Consider the following 22,179-nt stretch of genomic DNA (forward strand, 5'->3'; position numbering starts at 1 on the left):
AAAGGTTCATTTTTGCCACTTTTTCACCCCTTTTCAATATTTTTACCATTTTGACTTCCCCCGAAGCCCTAGGATTAATTCCAATGCCCGAAACACGCCCCGAGATTCCCAAGAAGCCCGAAAAATTTATTTTTTTCGGTTTCGAAGCTGTACCTTCGCAGAGCCCGGTTTTCAAGAAAACTCCCGGTTTTCAACGACGAAAGTCATATTTAGAGCCGAAGTGCTGCCCAAATTATTATTTTGACCCCCGGTTAATTCACGGTGAGTTTAATATGTAGAAACAATTGTATGTTATGTGTTATATGTGTTATGTGCTTTTCCATGTTATCATCTCGAGTTGTTGTATCCGCTATTTTTATAGCAAGGCTGTACCTCTAACTTGAAGTGTATGACATAGGCATCACTTGGGTATTGGTATGAACCGTTGACCATGAAGTGTATGACATAGGCATCACTTTGGCTTCGGTAGAATGATATTCCTGAGTATTTTTCCGTGTTATTTTTATTTCTGCTATTTATGATAGCAAAGCTATACCTTTGACCATGTGATCAGTTTAAGAACTCAGATTCACAGTGGTACTGGTATGTAGCCTCTGGCCATGTAGAGCATGTCCCCCAGTAAGTGAATGAATCTATTCTATGGCATTGGCAGATGGTTAGACAGGGCGTGAAAACCTGAAATCTACCAAAATGTTAATCCGAAGTTGTATTTCTTCTGTGCCATTTGGGCCAAAGCGTTATTGATGTATATCAAGTATGGAAATTGTTATGTCTCAATGATTGTATATCTTTGAATCAAATCAATAATTGTTAGGGAAAGCTTATCACATTATGCCTTTGTTGTTCCTTGCTCCTATTTGCTTCTGCCATATTGGTATATATATATGGCATAACGTTATATTGTATATATTATTGAACTCACTAAGCGTTATCGCTTACCCCTCCCAATGTTTTAACATAATGCAGGCAATAAGCACCCAGTATAGCTGGAAGACTTAGAATAGTTGTAATATTATTTTTGTATTTTTGGTTTAGGTTTGTATAGATTTACAATATCCTGGGTAGTTATGTAAAATCTTAAAACATAGTCGGTTTGTATCCAATCCTTTGTAATCACTTATTCAATGTAAAATACTATTTTATAAATATGCATGTTGCGTTTTGGAGTAACTATATTGTCAAGTATGAAAGTTTGGGTCTTTCAGAAATATGAAAGTATAGAAAGGGGTTCTTTCATTTATGCCATTAGAACTCCCCATGCAAGGTTTATGAGGTTGTTATGGTCTTTTGAGCAAAAAGGGCCATACATGGATGTAAAGGCAGAGGCTTTACGTATTATTTCGACCCTAGAAGGTTAGATCTGGGTCCTGGATGCTTTGTGTCCGACTGAAATCGTCTGAATAGATTTGGACTTAGGAGGACTCGATGAGTTTCTCTTAGGACTCGGCGAGTCAAGCCGTTTTCTTGCCCAAAACCCTTTGATAGCGAGTGTGTGTTGAGGACTCAGCCAGTTGGGTTCATTATGGACTTGAAGATCATCGTACTCGACGAGTTCAAAGATCAACTCGACGAGTCCAAGGCAATCTCCCAACCCATGAAGACGGACTCGACGAGTTGTTCATAGAACTTGGCGAGTCATAGACTGGACACATTCATATGATGAAGATGAACTCAACGAGTTCAAGGATGAACTCGGCGAGTCGGTTGAAGATGGTCTCGATGTTATGGTTGAAGATGAACTCGTCGAGTTCTTGTTAGACTCGACGAGTAGAGCCGCGGGGGAGAGGGGGGTTGTATCATTTTGGAAGAATAGGGACTCGACGAGTTGGTGGACCAACTCGGTGAGTCAAGACAACTGGATGTTGACTTTGACCAAGTTTGACCTAGTTTGACCTAGTTTGACTTTTGAGGGTATTGTAGTTTAAGTGTTATTTTGGCTATTGATAGTTCGGGGAGACGAAGGATCAACAGTTCAGGAGCTGCCGGTTAGCAGCCAGAAGTGTTCAGCTAGTCTTCAGCAGTGCGAGGTGAGTCTCCTCACTGGTTGTATGGGTCTACGGCCACAATGTTGGCCCATTTAGTTTATGTATAGTAGGAAGACCCGGGGGTTAGCCCTAGGCATTATGTATGAAAGACCAGGAGGCGGCTCCTGGCACACTGCATGATATTATGTATAGTAGGAAGACCTGGGGGTTAGCCCTAGGCATTATGTATGAAAGACCAGGAGGTGGATCCTGGCACACTGTATGCTATTATGAATGAAAGACCAGGAGGTGGCTCCTGGCACATTGTATGCTGATTAGCCAAGTAGAGTAGTATGTATGCTAGTTGTCTTTGTGATGCTTGCATGGAAGACCAAGGGGTGGCCCTTGGCACTTGTCTGTAAGACCCAGGGAGTGGCCCCAGGCTTGACAAGAAAGACCACGTGCGACCCGTGGCATAACAGCAAGACTATGTTTGGCACATAGCACCTTACTTGATTATGGATATGTTTGTTATGTATGGCTCACAGTATGTATGGCATGTATGGCCCAGTTGATATGTATGGTATGTGGTATTTGGGGGACTCACTAAGCTTCGTGCTTACGGTTTCCAGTTTTGGTTTCAGGTGTCTTTAGTTTTAAGAAAAAGGAGCTCGGGACGATCGCAGCACATTCATCCATGTTATTCCGCACTATGTGATCTTTGGAATTTGACTCTGATATTGGTTTTAAATGAAATGTTTTCAATGTCTGGAACAACGTTATTAAAGGTTTTCTCATATTAAAAATGAAATTTTTGGCCTTGAATTTTGGGATGTTATAAGTTGGTATCAGAGCCTTGGTTTGAGGGATTCAGTCACACTCTCGGGCGTGTCTGGACTCAAACTGGGGACTTGGTATGAAAATTTTCAGAAGGGAAATCATTTTTATAAAAGAAAATTTGAAAAGAAATGGGTGTGATGCGTGCAATCGGCCGAGCTCAAGTAAGTGGTTCCCAAAATACCAATACATGTTTGTTATGTGACATGATATGATTATATGAATCGCATGCTAGATTATGGCTAAGGATCTAAGAGATATGACTTTGTGTGCTTATGTGAATTTGTAGAATTGCATGCTAGAACTGGTTAGCCAGTAGTAGGATGGCCTGTTTAGGTTATGCCTGATTGTATGAGCCTTTGAATTGCATGCTAGTACAGAATATCTTGATTGGAATCTGTTGGTTAGATTTTCCATTGTCTGAATGCTGCTTGCTTTGTGCTTTGTGGAATTTCGAGTGATGGGAGTTAACTACTAGATGAATACGTTAAGTCACATGTGACCAGGGTTGAATAATCTCAGAGTACTGGATTTGACCCTACTGTGCTGCTCTTGTTTGAGTCTAACCGTTGTAGGGATGAGTCTTTTGCTCGAAGGATTATCTGAGCCTTGCCACATGTAATGGTATTCATGTAGTGGTAAATTGGCATTATGAAGAGTCTCTCGGCAGCTAAAGACTGGGTGGGTTAGGGAACCTAGGAAAGCCTAGGAGGAGAGTGGCAGAGTGCAACAGAAGTAAAGGGTACTTGGTGAAGTCGAAGCAATCCTTGAGGAAAGTAGGGATAGATGTGGAAGGTAGTATGGGCCCGTACTACTGAAAGTAGAGGATCCGTACTCGAGTCAAGGAGGGTCGAGATAGAACCAGGAAACTTGTAGTATGTGAGACCTTCTGAGGTTACGTATGACCCTGGTGATGATGTGTTTCGTTGTAGAATGGTGATGATTACGCGACACGGAGCAGGAGGATCAAGATCCGGTTCAGGATCAGGTTCGGGTGTAGGTTCCGAGCCAGTAGATGAGGGACTACGCGAGTTCATCACGTCTGAGATCACGAGAGGTATCCTTGAGTCGACCCTGGTGATTTTCGGATCGATCAAGGAAGGGATTATTGAGCTGATGGAGGATCGCCTCAGAGCGTTCTAGAGTGACATGGCATCCAGCCAGTTAGGATCGCGCACACTGTCCCTCAAGGACTTCAGGGGGAGTGGTGCGCCAGATTTCCACAGGGCGAAGGACCACATTGCCGCCACAAGATGGATTGTAGACATTGAGTCTGCACAGTTGACGAGCTTCTGTCCTGAGGGGTCGAAGGTTCGATTTGTTGCGGGATGTTTGAGGGACAGATCTAGAGACTGGTAGGAGTCAGTTGGTGATTCCTTGGGAGCCTCAGTCATTGAGCCTATGACCTGGTCTGACTTTGTGACCAGGTTTAGGGCGGAGTTTGCGCTGGCTGTGGAGCTTCAGCAGCTGGACAGGGAGTTCCTAGACATGAGACAGACAACGGAGTCGGTGGCGGAGATTACCGCCAAGTTCCAGGAGTGGGCCTTATTGGTGCCTCAGTATGCAGGGGATGAGGAGATGCGGAGGACCCGCTATCATGACATGTTGAGAGCTGATATTCGGGAGCATGTCAGCTTCTCAGCATGCCCGACCCTAGACTCTATGATTGCCCGGGCACAGGAGAGGGAGATTGATTTGGAGCACATTTCAAAGAGGAGGTCAGATCATATGTACACTTTGGAGGGTCCCGGGAAGAGACCCAAGACTTCAGATCAGCGATTGGTAGGTCGGCAGGGCTGAAGTCAGTGCAGCACGTGCGGGAAACTGCACGAGGGAGTTTGTCGTTCCAGGGGTTCAGGCTGCTACAAGTGTGGCAGTGATGGTCACGTCAGCAGGGACTACCCACAGGGGGCAAGCCCATTATGTTTTCACTGCAATTAGGTGGGCCACAACAAGGCCGACTGCCCGACAATGAGGGGAGGAGTAGGGAGTGCGTCTGCCCCGACTACATTGAGGATTACGGATAGGCGAGAGGGTAGGGCCTTGCAGTGACAGACGAGAGAGATCCGGATTACAGTAGGGAATGTTGCAGGTATGTATCAATGGCTATTTTCAATTCTATATGTATTATGATTGTTCTTACCTCGGTCTCGGGTGATAGTATGTATGAGTTCTCTCTCTGCTTGTATTCGGATTGTATTTTCGGAATTGTCATATGTCAATTGCATACCAGTAATTATTAGTAGCTGGTGTACGGACATTTCTTGCTTCTGGTTCGAAGTGTCCAGTATTATCTCGGTTACGGCCGAAATCGGTTCAGGGGCATTACGTGGAGGTCTGTGGTCAGGGTCCACAAAGTGGTCATCCACCATCGTCAGGATTCTGTGGTTTTAGTCTTGGTGTTTGGGATGGCTTTTGGAAGCATCAAGGGAAGTGGTCTATCACTGAAGAGGTTGCTCTGAGCATTAGTTATTCGGACATTAAGGATGTCAGTTTGAGCTCAGGGGATTATCAGTATTGGGGATGCAGAAAGTGTTCATCTAGTATTCGGTAATCGTGCGGTATTTGGAGTGGGCTAGTGACGGATCGCTAGCAAGATTAAGGCGATGGTAGTTAGCATGCCTATTGTGTAAGGGAGGAAGGAATGGAAATCCTTGGATTTTCGCGTGCCGTAAAGACTTAGTCGAAGCTAAGTGGGGGAGAAACAATCATGTTACGGGAGCAGGAGCGGTTTTGAAACTTGGATAAGTTTTGCTCTCTTGTCAGGGAGAAAGACGGCCCAGGAGGCTGTATGAATTGAGGATAGTGTGAATTGGAAGTTCGGAAAACTTGCCAATGGTGAGATCCCATTATCAGGATGTCTGACAACAGGTTTCAGAAAAATCGGTTGGGAGTTTCAGTCAGGACATGAGTGCAGCTTGGGGTACTAGATTGTGCTTGTATGCTCGATTATAGGGGTGTTCGGGTTAGTAGCCAGCATGGAAAGTGTTGTAAGACTGTGGAATGGCCATAGCATTCACTAGTAGCCGGTCAGCGTGGGAAGTGTTGAAGACTGTGGGTTAGCCGTAGCATTCGCCAGGGGCCAGATAGCAGGAGAAGTGTGGCAAGACTGCGGGGTGGCCCGTAGCAATGGTTAGCAGAGAGTGTAGGAGTGTTGTAAGACTATGGGGTGGTCCGTAGCGTTCACTTGTTGGCAAATAGCGTAAGGACGTTGTAAGACTGCGGTGTGGCCCGTAGCATTCGTATATTAGTATAGTTAGACTGCGGTGTGGCCCGTATCATTAGTATAGTTAGATTGCAGTGTGGCCTGTAGCATTAGTATAGTAAGATTGAGGCGTGGCACGTAGATTTGGTATGGTAAGACTACGGGGTGGCCCGTAGCACTCGTCAGTTAGCTGTTAGTATAATGGTAGAGTGAGACTGCGGGGTGGCCCGCAGCATTCATCGGTCCCGATTCGGTAGTAAGAATGTATCAGGGGTGTGTCTCGCTTGCGGGGTTTTTCAGATAGGTTAAACCAGGTCAAGGCAGGCCACACGGAGGTGAGTAGGCCACAACATAATTGAGTTCGGTAACCATGCAGGACCCAATATTTTTTTAGATAGCCGACAAAGTGGATGGGACCAAGGTGGTCTCGGTTCATCCGGAAAGAAGATAAGAGATTGTGGGTTTTTCGGACAGAGGTAGCGATAAGGGAATTCTTGCATGGAGCAGTTAGTTGACCGAGTGGTGCGACGCCGATCACAGTAGGGTTAAATAATCTCAGAGGGAAGGATTTGATTCTGTTGCGCAGCTCTCGTCTGAGTCTCACCGTTGCAGGAACGAATCTTTTACTCGAAGGATTATCTGATCCATCCGTTGGGTTGGGTGTTCAGCATTGAGGCGTGATAAGAGGAAGCACTCAGTAGTTAACAGTGAAGGAACCAGCACTGGGAGTGATTGGAGATTTAGTATAGCACAGGGTTGGTTCTTAGAGATAGAGAAGGTTATTGCTTATGGAAGTTTCCTTGGGAAGGCCTGTGACCGCGTTGGAAAAAGACGTGAACCCCTTGGATGTCCAGCGTAAGTACTCGGAGAGTACCGGCAGGATTGTCGATTGGGTAAGGGCGATGTACTCAAGGTTTGTAGTGATTCGGTGGTTCTCATAAAGATACCTTCGAGGTATAGCATTTCGCTCAGGAAGACTGGACGGAAGGCCAACGGAAGCGGTCCTTCGAGGATTGGACCGAGCAGGCAAGTTATGCGGCGATTAGGAATGTCGTGAGAGGTTGCGGAGTAGTGGGCCGTAGCAGACTTTGATGACGAAGTCTAGTTTAAGTGGGGGAGAGTTGTAACACCCCGAATTCAGAAGACCTAGAAAGGGAAGGAAAACCTCAAAAATTAGAAGGCGACTCGTCGAGTAGGTGGGGTGACTCGACCAGTAGGAGCGCGTTCCGGGTCGCGGGTTAAGTGACCTACCCGACGAGATGGAGGACCGACTCGGCGAGTTGGTCAGGGTTTGGGAAACCCTAAATTCGGGACTTGGCACCCTATTTAAGCATCTTATTCTCCTCTTCTTAGTTCCATTCCCAACCCCCATTGTCCAGAACTTAACCCACGAAACCCTATATCATTTGGTGAGTGTGTGAGCCATTCTTGAGTATTTTGGTGTTCTTGGAGGCTAGAAGAAGAAGAAGGAGATTGAAGGTTCAAGGAGGAACTTGTAGATCCAGCAACACCATCTCATTTCCATCATTTTCTGGTAATCAAGTCTTCATCTTGACTTATAGCTTCTTAGATCTATTTATGTCCACTTTATGAGAGTTTTGGACCATGGAGCTTAATCTATGGGACAAGGATGTCCCAAGCAAAGATCCTTTCAGATCTGGGGTCCCTAAGAGTGGTTAGGGCATAAAGGTGCAAGCTTTATGCCATTAGAACTCCCCATGCAAGGTTTAAGAGGTTTTTATGGCCTTTTGAGCAAAAAGGGTCATACATGGATGTAAAGCCAGAGGCTTTACGTATTATTTCGACCCTAGAAGGTTAGATCTGGGTCCTGGATGCTTTGTGCCCGACTGAAATCGTCTGAATAGATTTGGACTTAGGAGGACTCGACGAGTTGCTCTTAGGACTCGGCGAGTCAAGCCGTTTTCTTGCCCAAAACCCTTTGATAGCGGGTGTGTGTTGAGGACTCAGCCAGTTGGGCTCATTATGGACTTGAAGATCATCGTACTCGACTGGACACATTCATATGATGAAGATGAACTTGACGAGTTCAAGGATGAACTCGGCGAGTCGGTTGAAGATGGTCCCGATGTGATGCGTGCATGGAAGACCAAGGGGTGGCTCTTGGAACTTGTCTGTAAGACCCAGGGAGTGGCCCCAGGCTTGACAAGAAAGACCACGTGCGGCCGTGGCATAACAGCAAGACTATGTTTGGCACATAGCACCTTACTTGATTATGGATATGTTTGTTATGTATGGCTCACATTATGTCTGGCATGTATGGCCCAGTTGATATGTATTGTATGTGGTATTTGGGGAACTCACTAAGCTTCGTGCTTACGGTTTACAGTTTTGGTTTCAGGTATCTTCAGTTTCAAGAAAAAGGAGCTCAGGACGATCGCATCGCATTCACCCATGTTATTCCGCATTATGTGATGTTTGGGATTTGAATCTGATATTGGTTTTAAATGAAATGTTTTCAATGTCTGGAACAACGTTATAATAGGTTTTCTCATATTAAAAATGAAATTTTTGGCCTTGAATTTTGGGATGTTATACTAACGATGATTATTTGTAAACGAGAACGCATATAAAAAATAGGCACCATTTTTTTATAGTAATTTTCATTTTGATTAAATGGATGAGACATATTTGCATATTTGTGTTGGAGTATATATTAAATAAGTATGAGCTTTTAAAATCCAATGAGTCAAGTATTATAATTTATTAGCTAAAAAATCGGAAAACCAAAATCGAAAAAAACTGATGGTTTGGTTTTTCCAAAATAAAAAACCGAACTTTTTGGTTCGGGTTTGGTTTTAGCATAAAACTGAACCAAACCGAACCATTCTCACTCCTACCAACATGCTAGGATGGGTTGGCTTGTGAGTGTCCGGGCACATGAAGGGACCCACTCCCTTATTTGACATTAGTGGTCGTGGGGATGGACTTTGCAAACCTATTCGTTGGTCATTCGTGGAATGGTCTTAAATTTTCTATAAGTTGACCTTGGTGGTCGGCAATGGGTTTAGTGTTATGCTACTACTTGGTCGAGGCCAAAGAGATCATTGGGACCATAATTGCAAGGGATTTATTTTTGTACAGTGGATTGAGTTGGGTTTGGTTATAATAATATCTACTCTTGAACTTCATAATTATTTTTATGAAATGATTTGTAAAATGAGAAATTGCTGTTGTAAAACAATTATGATATAAAGAAAAGGTTATGGAAAATGTTTGTTATTTTGAAAAAGTTTTTCAAATTTTTTATTTATTATTATTATTTTTTTTTTTGGAATCTAGGCTTAGAACTTGGGTTATTTTCATTACTCAATTTCATTCCATAGATTCTGGTTTTACTCACTAAGCTCCCTAAAAACCTAATGTATTATTTTGACATGTACTCGTATATGAAGTTGAAGGCCTTTTTTGGAAATGTTGGACATTTAGAAGACCATGATATGTATGGTTTATATTATATTATTGTGAAGAAATTATAATGTCACATTCTCTCATACTTCGAATTTACCAAAAACTCATGTTTTATGTTTTTGGACCAACTTCCGTATTGATATCACCATATTTAGTTATATATTTTATGGGATATTTTAATTTTTTAGCTACATTTGGTCTTAATTTAAATATAAACGATACTTATTATGTTCAATTTTGTTTTGTAGCAGCGAAGACATGTTCATGACAAAATGAGCGGAAATTTGGAGCGGGAAGTGGGATTGCTGGACTGAGTTAACAAAAGTCAAAACTTAAAGGATTTTGAAGTTCCACAGCGTGGTCACATGTTTTCCACGTCGTTGTGAAGAGTAATTATTTGATATGCTTTTCAGAAGAATTACACGTTAGAAGGCTTGGTGGGCACGCGAAGGAGATGATGCCACAACATGGTCATCCATTTGCTACAGTGTGGCGGGCATTTTTATGGTAACTATAAATAATCGTCTTTTCTTATAACCTAACTTATGCAACAAGTATTACTTGACTATTGAACACCAGATAACCTTCTTAGAGCCTTTAGAGACCATAGATCGAGTTTGGAGCTAGATTCGAAGAGATCGAGAGTATAGACACGATTCATCATTCAGTTTGCTTTGTTCCTATCATGTATTCATGTGTTTCAAAGTGTACTTCATTTTTTATTGTTTTACTGCTTTAGTTATGGGTTAAAAACCCTTTTCTTTCATTCAGAGTAGATAACCTTGAACCTATGTGTAACATCCCAAAATACACGGTAAAACTTTTCATTTTTAAATCAACCAAATCATTCATCCATTACTCCAAAATGATAGTCAGAGTATCAAGAAGTGTTTCAAAATAACATCAAAGTAATAAAAAAAATCATAGATGCATAATCTCCAGTGGATGCGATGCAATCACGCCAGACCTTTCCCTTTGGAACCAGAAGTACCTGAAACATTTAAACATAAATCGTAAGCACAAAGCTTAGTGAGTTCCCTAAAGTACCATATACCATACATAACAATAAACATGAAACACGAACTAATTCAACCACCAGGCCTATTTCATCCCAAGTGAAATGCTATGAGCAAAATCATAGACTTACAATCACTCATGCAACAGCCTGTTTCAGCCAACGGGCCTATTTCATCCCAAGTGAATGCTAAAGGAAAAATTCTTAGTCTTAAAAAAATACTGCAATTTACATGGCCTTCCCCATGGACTTCCATGCAAAGATAACAACAAGAGTCATAAAGACAACAAGCACATCCGACACTTAGTGTCCTACATGGTATAATGAGAAGACTAACCTCACAAAGGCAACCGATAGCTAACAAGCTCACCCTAATGAAGAGAGTGGGTGCTACACACCTCCTAAGGAATCATACAAGGTAAACCCTTAGTCTATCTTCTAAAACTAGCAATATTACTAAAAGTCAAATAGGTCAAAAGTCAAGGTCAATGGTCAAAGTCAACTCTAGGTGACCTCCATGTCATGGCCAACCGATAGCCACGTCGTGGCTATCCAAATCGATCACGATCATAATCTGCTACCACGATGTGGCAGACATGCCACCACGTCGTGCCAATGTGCATACAAAATAGTCGTGAAGTCCTCTATCGCCACGTCATTGAACCTATCTTGCCATGTTGTGGCTACTGCACTTGGACAACTTAATGGATTCATGCCTTACTCTGTTAAGGTCCTTTTCATACTCTCCGGTAAGCCTCTTGGGACCCTAATGGTCCATAAAATCCAAAACTTATGGACATGCATGACCCATGCATGTCCTTCACTCAACTAGGTCGAAAGATGAGAAAAATGACCTAAACCTCATGCATGGCTCTTAAAACTCTTTTATCTTCTAGATCCAGAAGATATAGTAACCAAGGGACTAAAATAAGCCATAAAGTTGCAAACGTTATCTCATCTAACCAATCCAATCTCCAAAATTGTCTATAAAACCTAGATCTATGAAGAAGGAACCAAAGAGGTGGAAGCTTGTGGACTTATAAAGAGTCTATAAGATGCACAAAAGGAGTAAAGACAAGATGCTTGCTGGATCTATGCACAAGAGTTCCGTCTTCTTCCTTCCAAGGGCACAAAACCGCTAAAAAATGTGCCAAGAACTTCAAAGGGAGGATAGGGTTTGTTTAGGGTGCTTTGGAGGTGATGGAGGCTGAGGGTGGAAGGAACCCTAGCCATCACTAACCTTAAATAGTGCACAGAACCCGACAAAATTTAGGCTTTACATTGCTGTCGCCTCCACGTCGTGGGTGAAGAAGGTTACGTCATGGAGACCATGAGAAACACGCGTTTCATGCAACGCTGCCACGCTGTGGTGATCGGTTCACGACGTCGTGGCCTCCCCACAACTCAAACTTAAATGGTGAGAATTTCATACATAGAACTGGGCGTTACACAATGCATTGATTTTAAAGATTTCCGATTTAATCTAGTCGTTTATTTATTATGCTTGCTTGATAAAGATCCATATGTGTTAAAGTTTCAATATTTTCTATTTATTGATGAGTATTTTTGAAAGATCTAGTATGCTCAAGAGTCATACTAAAATGATATTGCTAGATAACATATGATCACAAGGGTCACACTAACAACAACTTGATACTATTGATTATTTATTAGAAATTGATTTTAATAAATATTCATAAACTCTTATAATAAATTGAGAATATATTTATTTCAAGGAAATAATTATTTTACAATACAAGTAACACATTATTTCATAAGGTATGAATTAATAAGTCATGTATACAATTTTGGACTTTGAAAACTTTTTTGTATTTTAGAAAAAGACAAAGTTTATATGTTATAAACTTTGAGTTTATAAAATATAAACTCTTCTTTTTCTTTTTTTACTCCATGGCCGGCCATGCATGAGGAAAAAGGGAAACATGGCTTTCTTATTTGTTTAATCAAAAGAATTCAAAATATGGTGCATGCTTAGGGACAAGGTTGTCTAAATAGCTTAATGGTTAAGGACTCTTGGATTAACATTCTACTTTAAATAATAGAGAGTGGCTCAATCTTGGTCATTCCTTTCCTATGAAATCTGAGAGCTCTTCCTCCCATCTCCATATTCTCTCAAGTCTTGCACTTTGAAGATAATCGTTGCTTGCATCCTCTCTTTAAGTCATACTCTTGGTTTGACTTAAAGCTTAAGAGTTGTAACTAGCATTACATCAAGTTGGGAACATTGTTGGTGTCTCAAGGGTTCATCCTCTCTCCATCAACTTTCAAGTCTCCCCTAGAGAACCCAAAGTTCTTCAAAGGTTGTTGCTTATTCTTCCTTTCTATGGTTGTGCTTCAAATCTTTCTTCTACTTGCAAGATGATCCTTGGTGGGTAATAAAATGTTTATGTTATGTATAAAACTCAAGTCTTCCGTTAGCCATTATTTGTAGTTTTTGAAACTAGTTTTTTAAATAAAATCGAACAATTGGTATCAGAGCCACCTTGCAAGTTTGGTTAGATTTTTGATTTATGAGAATCTTAGTTTTTGGAGAATATGGATAACTTGTTTTTGTATAAAAACAATTTCATACATATTTTTTTTGACAATTTTATAATTGTTATTTTATGTGACAAAAACTTACATGCATTTTTGTCACTTAAAGTTGTCTTAGAAAAAACAAAGATACTTTTATGTTTATATGTATTTTAGAGTGCATAAACAAGCCTTGGACCATTTTGTTTTGTTGTTTGTGTGATTTGGTTGAAAATGGTTTGTAATATTCTTTTATTCGTAAAGTATGTAATAAAGTAGCTAGTTTTTATTCTTGTTATTTTTTATGTAATAGATTAGTTTTAGACTAGATTTAAGATGAAGATGGAGGCCATTTCTTGAAAATCCATGGAGACCCACGGTTTTACAAAGATTTTATAAAAGTTCATAACTTTTATAAAGTTTTTATAAAATTGCAACAAAGTTGGTTGTCATTGCAAGTGGGAGCTTGAAGATCATATGAAGAACAAGTTGTAATATTTGGTCCCTTTGTCCCTTAGGAAGGACTTAACACTTTTGTGTTGGCTCACAAAAATGTTATATAGTTTAAGGCTTGTTTATGTCAAATGCATGTTTGTGTTGTTTATTTTTAAAGTAAATATTTTGTGTGATTGATAATTAGTTTTTCACAAACCCAAACTATTTTTGGGCAAAATAAACATCACATGGAGTTTGGATTTCAAAATATAAAATATGGACATTGGATGTAACATATTCTAGCCATAAAATAAAACCGGTTTTATAAAATTGCTAATTACGGCAACTTTTGAAATATTAAATTATAAGTGTAAAAATCATGTTTTTATAACTTATTCAAACCCCAAAGTATTATTTAATGAAAGGAAGTTTTATTAAACAATATTAAAATGTTCTACATGGCTCAAACACAAATGTAATACTAGTTATTAATTTTAAAATTGAACCAAACCGAAATATAAAAACCAAGTTTTTATAAGAACCTTAAAAGTGATTTTTTAGAAAATTGATACCATGACATATTGGATGCATGCAATTGTCATGATATCACATGTTTTAAATAGAATAATAAAAATGTAACACCCTGTTTATTTAATAAATAAATAAAACAAATTGATGAATGAATCGTAGCCCTAAAATTAATAATTGTATAGCAATGTGTTGGTCTCGATGAGTTAACTGTCTTAATTTTAGAAGTTAGGGGTTAAAAGTGTGAGCTTCGGATTTATTTCGTAAATAATTGTGAAGGCAGGGACTACTCGGTAATTTTTGGGACTTAATTTGAAAAGATTTTGGAGGCTAGGGGCCGAATGGTAGCTTATGGACTCCATTTGAGAATAATTTGTAGATGAGGGGCTGTTTGGTAACTTTTGGACCTAAAATGAAAAGAATTGTGGGAACAAGGGTAGGAAAAGTAAATTATGGGCCTTGGTTTGCAAAGATGTTTATGAGGAGGGTCCAAACTTGTAAATTATGCAAAGGTTTTGATTGGAGCGGGATTTAAACCCGACGTCTTCATTCCTCCTGTTACATTACCTTAACCCTAAACCTAGTTGAACAATAGCAGCCGCCACTCCCTTCTTCTACTGCCGGCGCCGCACCATCGGTTTCGCTCACATCCACCATCTCCGGCGTCGCCAACTCCATGTTACCACCACCGCCGAACGTCGCAACTACTTCCTTCCGGCGAGAACGGGTCGACGACGTGACTGTCGGGCGTGACTGTTACCTCCACCGTTCTCCTTCTCCTTCTTTCTGTCACCACTCGTAGCCACCGAGACGATCCCCGGTACAGCCCCAGCTGTCTTCGCCTCCGACTCCATTCCACAGCAGCGAGACGCCGCCACTGCCGCCGTCCAAGCAATCTTCCGTTTCAGTGCTCCGGTCGAGATTCGCCGGCATTAGGAGGGACCAGCTGCATTCGTATGGTGCATGGGCTCACGTTAGGGTGTGTTGCTGCTTCACCGAGAAGAGCAGGTGTGTGTTGTGGGCCGGAAACCAAGAATAAGAACCACCATGGCCGCCATCCATGGTGGCTGCCGCCGCTGCCATCCCAAATCCGTTGCTGTCGCTGCCGTGAGCCACCAGGTGGGTGGCTGGAGTGTATACTGCTATATGAAGTGTGTTTGTGTGTGTGTGTATTTTGTCTAGCCGGAAAACCAAGAAAAGGCCACCACCACCACCGTGAGGTGGTGGCTGCCACCACCGGCCACCACAAGGGTGGTTGTGTGTGTGTGATTATTTTGAGTGTGTGTGTGTGTTATTTTTGGGATTAAAGCTTTGTAAAATGTAATTAGAGATTAGAATAATAAAATGAAACTAAAAACCACCACCGTAGGGTGGTGGCTGCCGCCTCCTGCCGCCGTGTCGGGTGGCGGTGTGCCTCGTTTGTATTGTGACTCAAAACCACCAAACATGTGACTAATGGGCCTAATGAACCCTAATTGATCAAAAGACCTAGCTATTGGGCCTATTGGGCTAAGATGGGGTTGGAAACCCTAATTAGGGTTTAGAAAACCCTAATATTGGATTTATGGGCCTTGGACTTATTGGGACCCACATTGGGCCATTAGAATGAGAATTGTGTATAAAGCCCAATCACACCATATGATTTATTTAGAAGAGTGATGGACTTAATGAATTAAGTCCTTAATGGGTTAAGTGAGAAACACTTAACCCTAGTTGTCATTTTATGTGAAACCCTAATTTTGGGAATTTGATCGGGACCCGCACTTGAATTATTCACTAAACTTAATATATTAATTAATAATTATTTGCAATCAACCCAAAGCAATATTGGACTTGTTGGATTAAGTCCTTAATGGGTTAAGTAGGAACACTTAACCCTAAGCATCATTTCATGTAAGAAACCTTAATTTTCAATTGGGCCTTGAGTTGGGCCTTTCTATTAGGCTTTGGTTATTGGGCCAATATTAGGCCATCCAAGAACAATCAAATGGACTAGAATAATTTAACGGGCTTTAGGGTAAGGCCTATGTAAGGGGTTTGGGCCCAATTTGGAAAATTGGGCCATAGTTTGGGTTTATGATTATAGGATATTGGGCCATTAGAATGTCGAATGTTTGGACTGGACTAAATGGTTGGGCCTTATGGTAAGACCTTGTAAAGGTTTGGGCCTAATTTGGAAAATTGGGCTATATATTGGGCTTTGACTCATAGTTGACTGTTGGGCCTTTGGATTGGGCCTTGGGCTTGAATCAAGCCAAGATGGGGTAATGTAGCCTGTTACTCCAAGAACTTATGGTTATGTGTTAGGACCCAATTATTAATTGGGTAATGTTTTGATATTGACAGTTCGAGAATCTGTCATCCAGCAGCTGGGATTGGGTCTGCGGGACTTCAGCAGTGTGAGGTGAGTTACCTTCCAGTAGAAGTGGGTCTAAGGCCACAATGTCGGCCCATTAGTAGGAATTGTTTGTTAGATAATTTTCTTTGTGATAATTATCTAGTATGCTCTTGTCTGTTATGTTTGTGTGCTAGGATGTTATGTGATACATGTTAGTAGTAGTAGGGGTGAAATAGTCCCCAGATATCGGTTGAAAGATACCGAAGGGGTCGTCTGAACCCATGCATGCCTAGCAGTATGTTTATGTTATGTTATTATGTGGTAGTGGTAGGGGTGAAATAGTCGTTATCCGGTTGAAACAGACTGAAAGGGAGGCCAGCACCCAGATATGCTAGGCAGTTTTCCGGTTGACATAGACCGAAGGGGAGGCCAGCACCCAGATATGCTAGGCAGTTATCCGATTGAAATAGACCGAAGGAGAGGCCAGCATCCAGATATGCTAGGCAGATATCCGGTTGAAATAGACCGAAGGGGAGGCCGGCACCCAGATATGCATGTCAGTATGTGTTATGTATGGTTTTTGGTATGATGGGGGAACTCACTAAGCTTTGTGCTTACAATTTTCAGTGTTGGTTTCAGGTACTTCGTTTTCAAAGGAAAGGAGTCGGCTCGATCGCAACGCATCACACTATATTTCCGCACATGAGATCTTGGGGATTACACTATAATATTGTTTTATGATAACATGTTTTGATTATTTCTACTTTGGTTTTTGGCATAAGATGTTATTATGGATGTTTTATTACTTATGGTTTTATAATAACTTAATTAAAAACGAAATTTTCAGCCTTAAATTTTGGGATGTTATAAAAACAATCAAATCCCTTTTTCAAAATACAAATCTATGCCATCCAACTTTAGAAACATTTGCACATCACTTGTATAATGCTAGTGGGATAAAGGATACCTAACCATTAGTATCATATTTTGATGGCCAAATTATTTTTGCGATTTCTATAACCAAGTTATAGGCCAATTATAGAAGTTTCTCTAATTGGATGACTTGATTGGAAACCTCTTGTGATAAAGGTCACCTAAGCAAGAGTGTTCCAAGGCATAGATAAGACCAAACATGTCAAATTAACAAATGGATTGTTAAGGGTCTCATACATCTAGGAATTACAAATTGTGTAATTAATACAAGTTATTTACCTTGTTAAAATTGAGTAAATGGGATAAATGATACATAACCATTTATTTGATTTGTAACTTGGATCATAGACTTTAAATAAATAATGTTTTTGGAAACAAAATGGTATTATTATTTAAAGAATTAAATACTAAATGAAAACTTTGTTAAACTATTATAGATGGCTCCACCAACTACTGTAACACATCACCCAATGAACATTTGGTCAATTCTTGACAAAGAAAAACTCAACCACTCCTACGTTTTGGATTGGCACAGAAAATTAAGAATCGTTTTCAAACAAGAAAAGAAAGACTCTGTACTTGAAAAAAAAACCCCGATGAACCACATGTTCTCCCAAAGGCTACACATGATGCATGGCTAAAGCATATTGATGATTCACTTGATGTTTCATGTCTTATGCTTGCCTCTATGGTTCCCGATCTTCAGCGAGAACTGGAACACTACACTGCCTTTGACATAATTGAACATCTCAAGGAGATGTTTGGTAAACAAGCTAGAACCAAAAGGTTCGACACTATGAGAGCACTCCATGCCATGAAAACGGAGGAAAGTGGGAATGTGAGCACACATGTTCTCAAGATGAAAAGTTACATGGATCAGTTGGAGAGATTGGGCTCTCCATATCCACAAGACTTGGCTACAAATATCATTCTGAACTCTTTGCCAAAGTCTTACAATGCTTTCATCATGAACTATAACATGAATGGGTGGGAGAAACCTATCTCTGAGTTGCACGGGATGCTAAAAACTGTAGAGAAGAATATCCCAAGTAAAACCCCCCAATTGCTCATGATTAAGGAAGGAAAAGTCAAGAAGAACAAACGCAAGAACTTCAAGGGAAAGCCACAAGCTGGCAAGGGAAAAGGGAAGAAAGCTCCCCAAAATCCACCACCCAAGAAGAAGGAAAAGGCTTCCAAAGATGACACATGTTTTGAGTGTGGAGTTTTCGGGCGTTGGAAAAGGAATTGTCCTAAGTACCTTGCTGAGTTGAAGAACAAGAAGGCCGGGGAAGGACCTTCAGGTATATCCATTTTCATGATTGAAATGGGACTATTTACTTTTTCATCTAACACTTGGGTATTTGATACTGGTTGTGGAACTCATACTTGTAATCTGTTGCAGGGGTTCAGAAAGAGTAGGGAACTGAAGACAAATGAGATGGTATTGCATGTAGGCAATGGAGCATGGGTTGCAGTCCAAGCAATAGGACATTTGATTTACATTTACCATCTGGTATGTACTTAACATTAAACAATGTGTGTTTAATCACCTTTATTACTAGAAATATTGTATCAGTTTCCCGTTTGAGAAAATCTGGTTTTAATCTTCAATTTGTTGATGATAATATTCATTCCTTCTTGGATGGAATATTCTATTTTGAGGCTAGAGCAATAAATGGAATTTATGAATTAAAACTAGATGACAACTCAAAAAATAAGTCCCTTTATCATGTTAACACCAAAAGGCTCAAACAAGATTTGAACCAAACATATCTATGGCATTGTCGACTTGGACACATAAACAAGAAGCGCATATCTCAACTCCAAAAAAGTGGACATTTGGGGGAAAATGACATTGAGTCATTTGACATATGTGATTCTTGCTTATGTGGCAAGATGACAAAATCCCCTTTCTTTGGAACAAGTGAAAGGGCAAGTGTTTTATAGGCATCATACACACTGATGTATGTGGACCTTTCAAAACAATGTCTAGATATGGTGGAAGATATTATATCACCTTCACTGACGACCTTAGTCATTTTGGTTATGTGTATTTGATGAAACATAAACATGAAACATTTGAAAAGTTCAAATTTTTTCAAAGTGAAGTTGAAAATCAACTCGGCAAAACAATCAAAATCCTTCGTTTGGATAGAGGAGGCGAGTACTTGAGCCAAGAGTTCCAAGACCATCTAAGGAGACATGGAATTATCTCACAACTCACTCCACCCAGAACACCACAGCTTAATGGTGTTTCAGAGAGGAGAAATTGGACCTTACTTGATATGGTTCGATCTATGATGAGTCGAAGTACCCTTCCTTTATAATGTTGGAGTTATGCCTTACTCACCACAGCCCGTATCTTGAATATGGCACCAACTAAAAAGGTAGAGAAAACACCTTATGAGACGTGGTATGGAAAAGCTTCATCCTTATCTTATTTGAAAGTTTGGGGTTGTGAAGCTTATGTTAGACAGGAGACCTCAAACAAACTTGAGCATAGATCTACCAAATGCATCTTTGTAGGATATCCTAAAGATTGTTTAGGATATTACTTCTACATTCCTAGTGAGAATAAGATCTTTATCTCAAGAAAGGTTGAATTCTTAGAAAGCAAGTTTCTAATGGATGAGGCAAGTGGGAGGCGCGTGGAACTTGAAGAAGATCAAGAACCTCAACCCGATGCAACCTTAGTTGGTACTAGTACTGAACAAGAGGTTGTTGAAGATGAAGAGATCATTGTCCTTCAACCTATTGAAACACAAGGCGTTCACAGATCCGGTAGAACTTGTCGTGAACCCGAGAGATATGGATTTCTCATTGACGAGTGCTTCATGATGATGAATGCTGATGAGCCCATCAACTACCGATATGCAATGTTAGATCCCGAATATGACAAATGGCTTGAAGCCATGAACACATAGATGCAATCCATGAGAGAAAAAAAAGTCTGGGACTTGGTTGAACTTCCTCCCAATAGCAAGACTGGTGGAAGTAAGTGGGACTTCAAGAAGAAGACTGGCATGGATGTCAATTTACACACATTCAAAGCAAGACTTGTTGCTAAAGGATTCACTCAAACTCATGGGGTTGATTATGATGAAACCTTTGATGGGTTTGAGCCATAAGAACTTTCCTATGTGCACATGCAAACCCTAATGCTTGGATCTAGGTTTCTCTAATTGAACATGCATTGTATCCAAGACTTACAATACTAGATCTAATGTAAACAATTGAATCTAATCATATGAAATCAGATCTAAAAGAATACCTTGAATTACTTGCTTGATACTTCTTCTTCTTGGAGCTTAGAGTCACAATTGTCACTCCTCTAATGGCTTACAAACACCAAATAGCAAGAAGATGATCTTGAGAGAGATAGGAGGGAGAGAAATCGGCCCTAGGGTTTCTTGCCTTTCATGAGTGCCGATTTCCCCACCCCAAGGGATCCATTTTATACTATGAGCTACTAGGGTTTCACCTTTAACCCTAATTGAATGACTTAGGCCCTAAGCAATCCAAGATCCTTCTAGATAATAGGCTTGGACGATTTTATGGTATCCAAACCCTAAAATTCGTCCACCCTCATATCCATAAGGATACATAGCCCAAAATACAACTATCACACATTTGACAGTTTATGCCCCTTTATTCAATTAACCTCTTTAAGTCACCAAATTAATTCTCAATTAATATATGACTTATATTAATTAAATAACATTATTATTTCTTTAATATATTATTCTCATAATATATTAACAATAATATCTCTTCTCTCTTAACAAATCATCCTGTCAAGTTGCTATGGTGAAGGCAACCCAAAAGGACCATGCACAACCGGGTCAAGTACTTACCAAATATAGTTACAGCCTTAGACACTAATCCAACAGTCTCCCACTTGGATAAGTCTAGTAACTATATATGCAAATATAATCTGATTAGCAATCGTAGCTCTCAAAGACGCTGTCAAACTCTGATCTTATCAGTATCCTGTCCTTCAGATAAGGGATCGTATAATCCTCTGTTCTAGATACCGTGCGGACAATTACATGGAACATGGTCATACTTATTGTCCTGCAATTTGTTTCTCGATCTCAGATTTACTTGACTTAGAACTTAATTGAACACATCAATTCAGTCCTGACCGGGCCCGACACATAAGTCAAATCAAATCATCGAGGGGCCCTGATATCACTTTTACCCTCTTAGGATAAAAGGAACAGATAAACTTCGACTTATATGCATTTACTATCCACTAATCAAATTACACACAACAATACGTTTTATAACATCAAGTTACTGATGCGTTTGCGCATTATCAATGCATAACCAATTAACAAACAATAAACCATATATCTAGGTTTTAAGACCATATGATATTACCATCTTGTGATCACTCGTGATAAATTCCATGAAGTGATTCCAACAAGTGTGGGTTTATTCCAATGCTCAAATCAAGTTCATAAGCACTCATGAACGTTGTAGCAAACCTTTGCTGTGTCTAATACACTTTAGACAATCTACACACCAATTCATGACAGTCTTCATTCATATCTACTTCCAACATATGAACGACTGTGGACTATTCGAATAATTCGATTATTATCAAATAACTTAATTATTCAGGAAGTCAAAACATGCAAAATGAAACAATAGTTAAACAATTAACATAAGACAGTAGCTTTACTTATAAATAATACTCATTTATTTAATCATCAAATGTCAATTACATTTATCTATTACATGTTTCCAAACTATCTAATCTAAACTAATATCGTCCTTCAGCCCAATGCTCCTAGCGTGCTGCAAATGCTTAACCCTGCTCAGTCCCTTCCTAAGCGGATCTGCTGGGTTATCCTCTGACGATACCTTCTTCACCACGAGGTGTCCTTCTTCTACTCGATGTCTAATAAAGTGATATTTTATGTCGATATGCCGAGATCTTCAGCCACATTGCCTC

At 40.3% G+C, this 22,179-nt stretch overlaps 1 protein-coding gene and 1 long non-coding RNA gene across 3 annotated transcripts; both read left to right on the plus strand.

Annotated features, from left to right (window-relative positions):
• The first annotated feature begins 14,527 nt into the window (after positions 1–14,527).
• On the plus strand, positions 14,528–17,067 carry LOC145162621 (uncharacterized). Of its 2 annotated transcripts, none has more exons than XR_013739211.1 (4): positions 14,528–15,067; positions 16,295–16,352; positions 16,612–16,842; positions 16,926–17,067. It is a non-coding gene; the product is annotated as an uncharacterized LOC145162621 (long non-coding RNA). The 2 variants fall into 2 exon arrangements; XR_013739212.1 differs by having other exon boundaries at positions 16,618–16,842.
• Positions 17,068–19,588: 2,521 nt separating this feature from the next.
• On the plus strand, positions 19,589–20,143 carry LOC145164062 (uncharacterized). Its single transcript, XM_079082782.1, has one exon. The coding sequence runs from the start codon at positions 19,589–19,591 to the stop codon at positions 20,141–20,143; it is 555 nt and encodes a 184-aa protein (XP_078938908.1).
• Positions 20,144–22,179: the final 2,036 nt, after the last annotated feature.

Source organism: Lactuca virosa, chromosome 3 (assembly GCF_052849685.1).
Source record: "Lactuca virosa cultivar CGN04683 chromosome 3, Lactuca_virosa_CGN04683_v6, whole genome shotgun sequence".
Taxonomy (NCBI): Eukaryota; Viridiplantae; Streptophyta; class Magnoliopsida; order Asterales; family Asteraceae; genus Lactuca; species Lactuca virosa.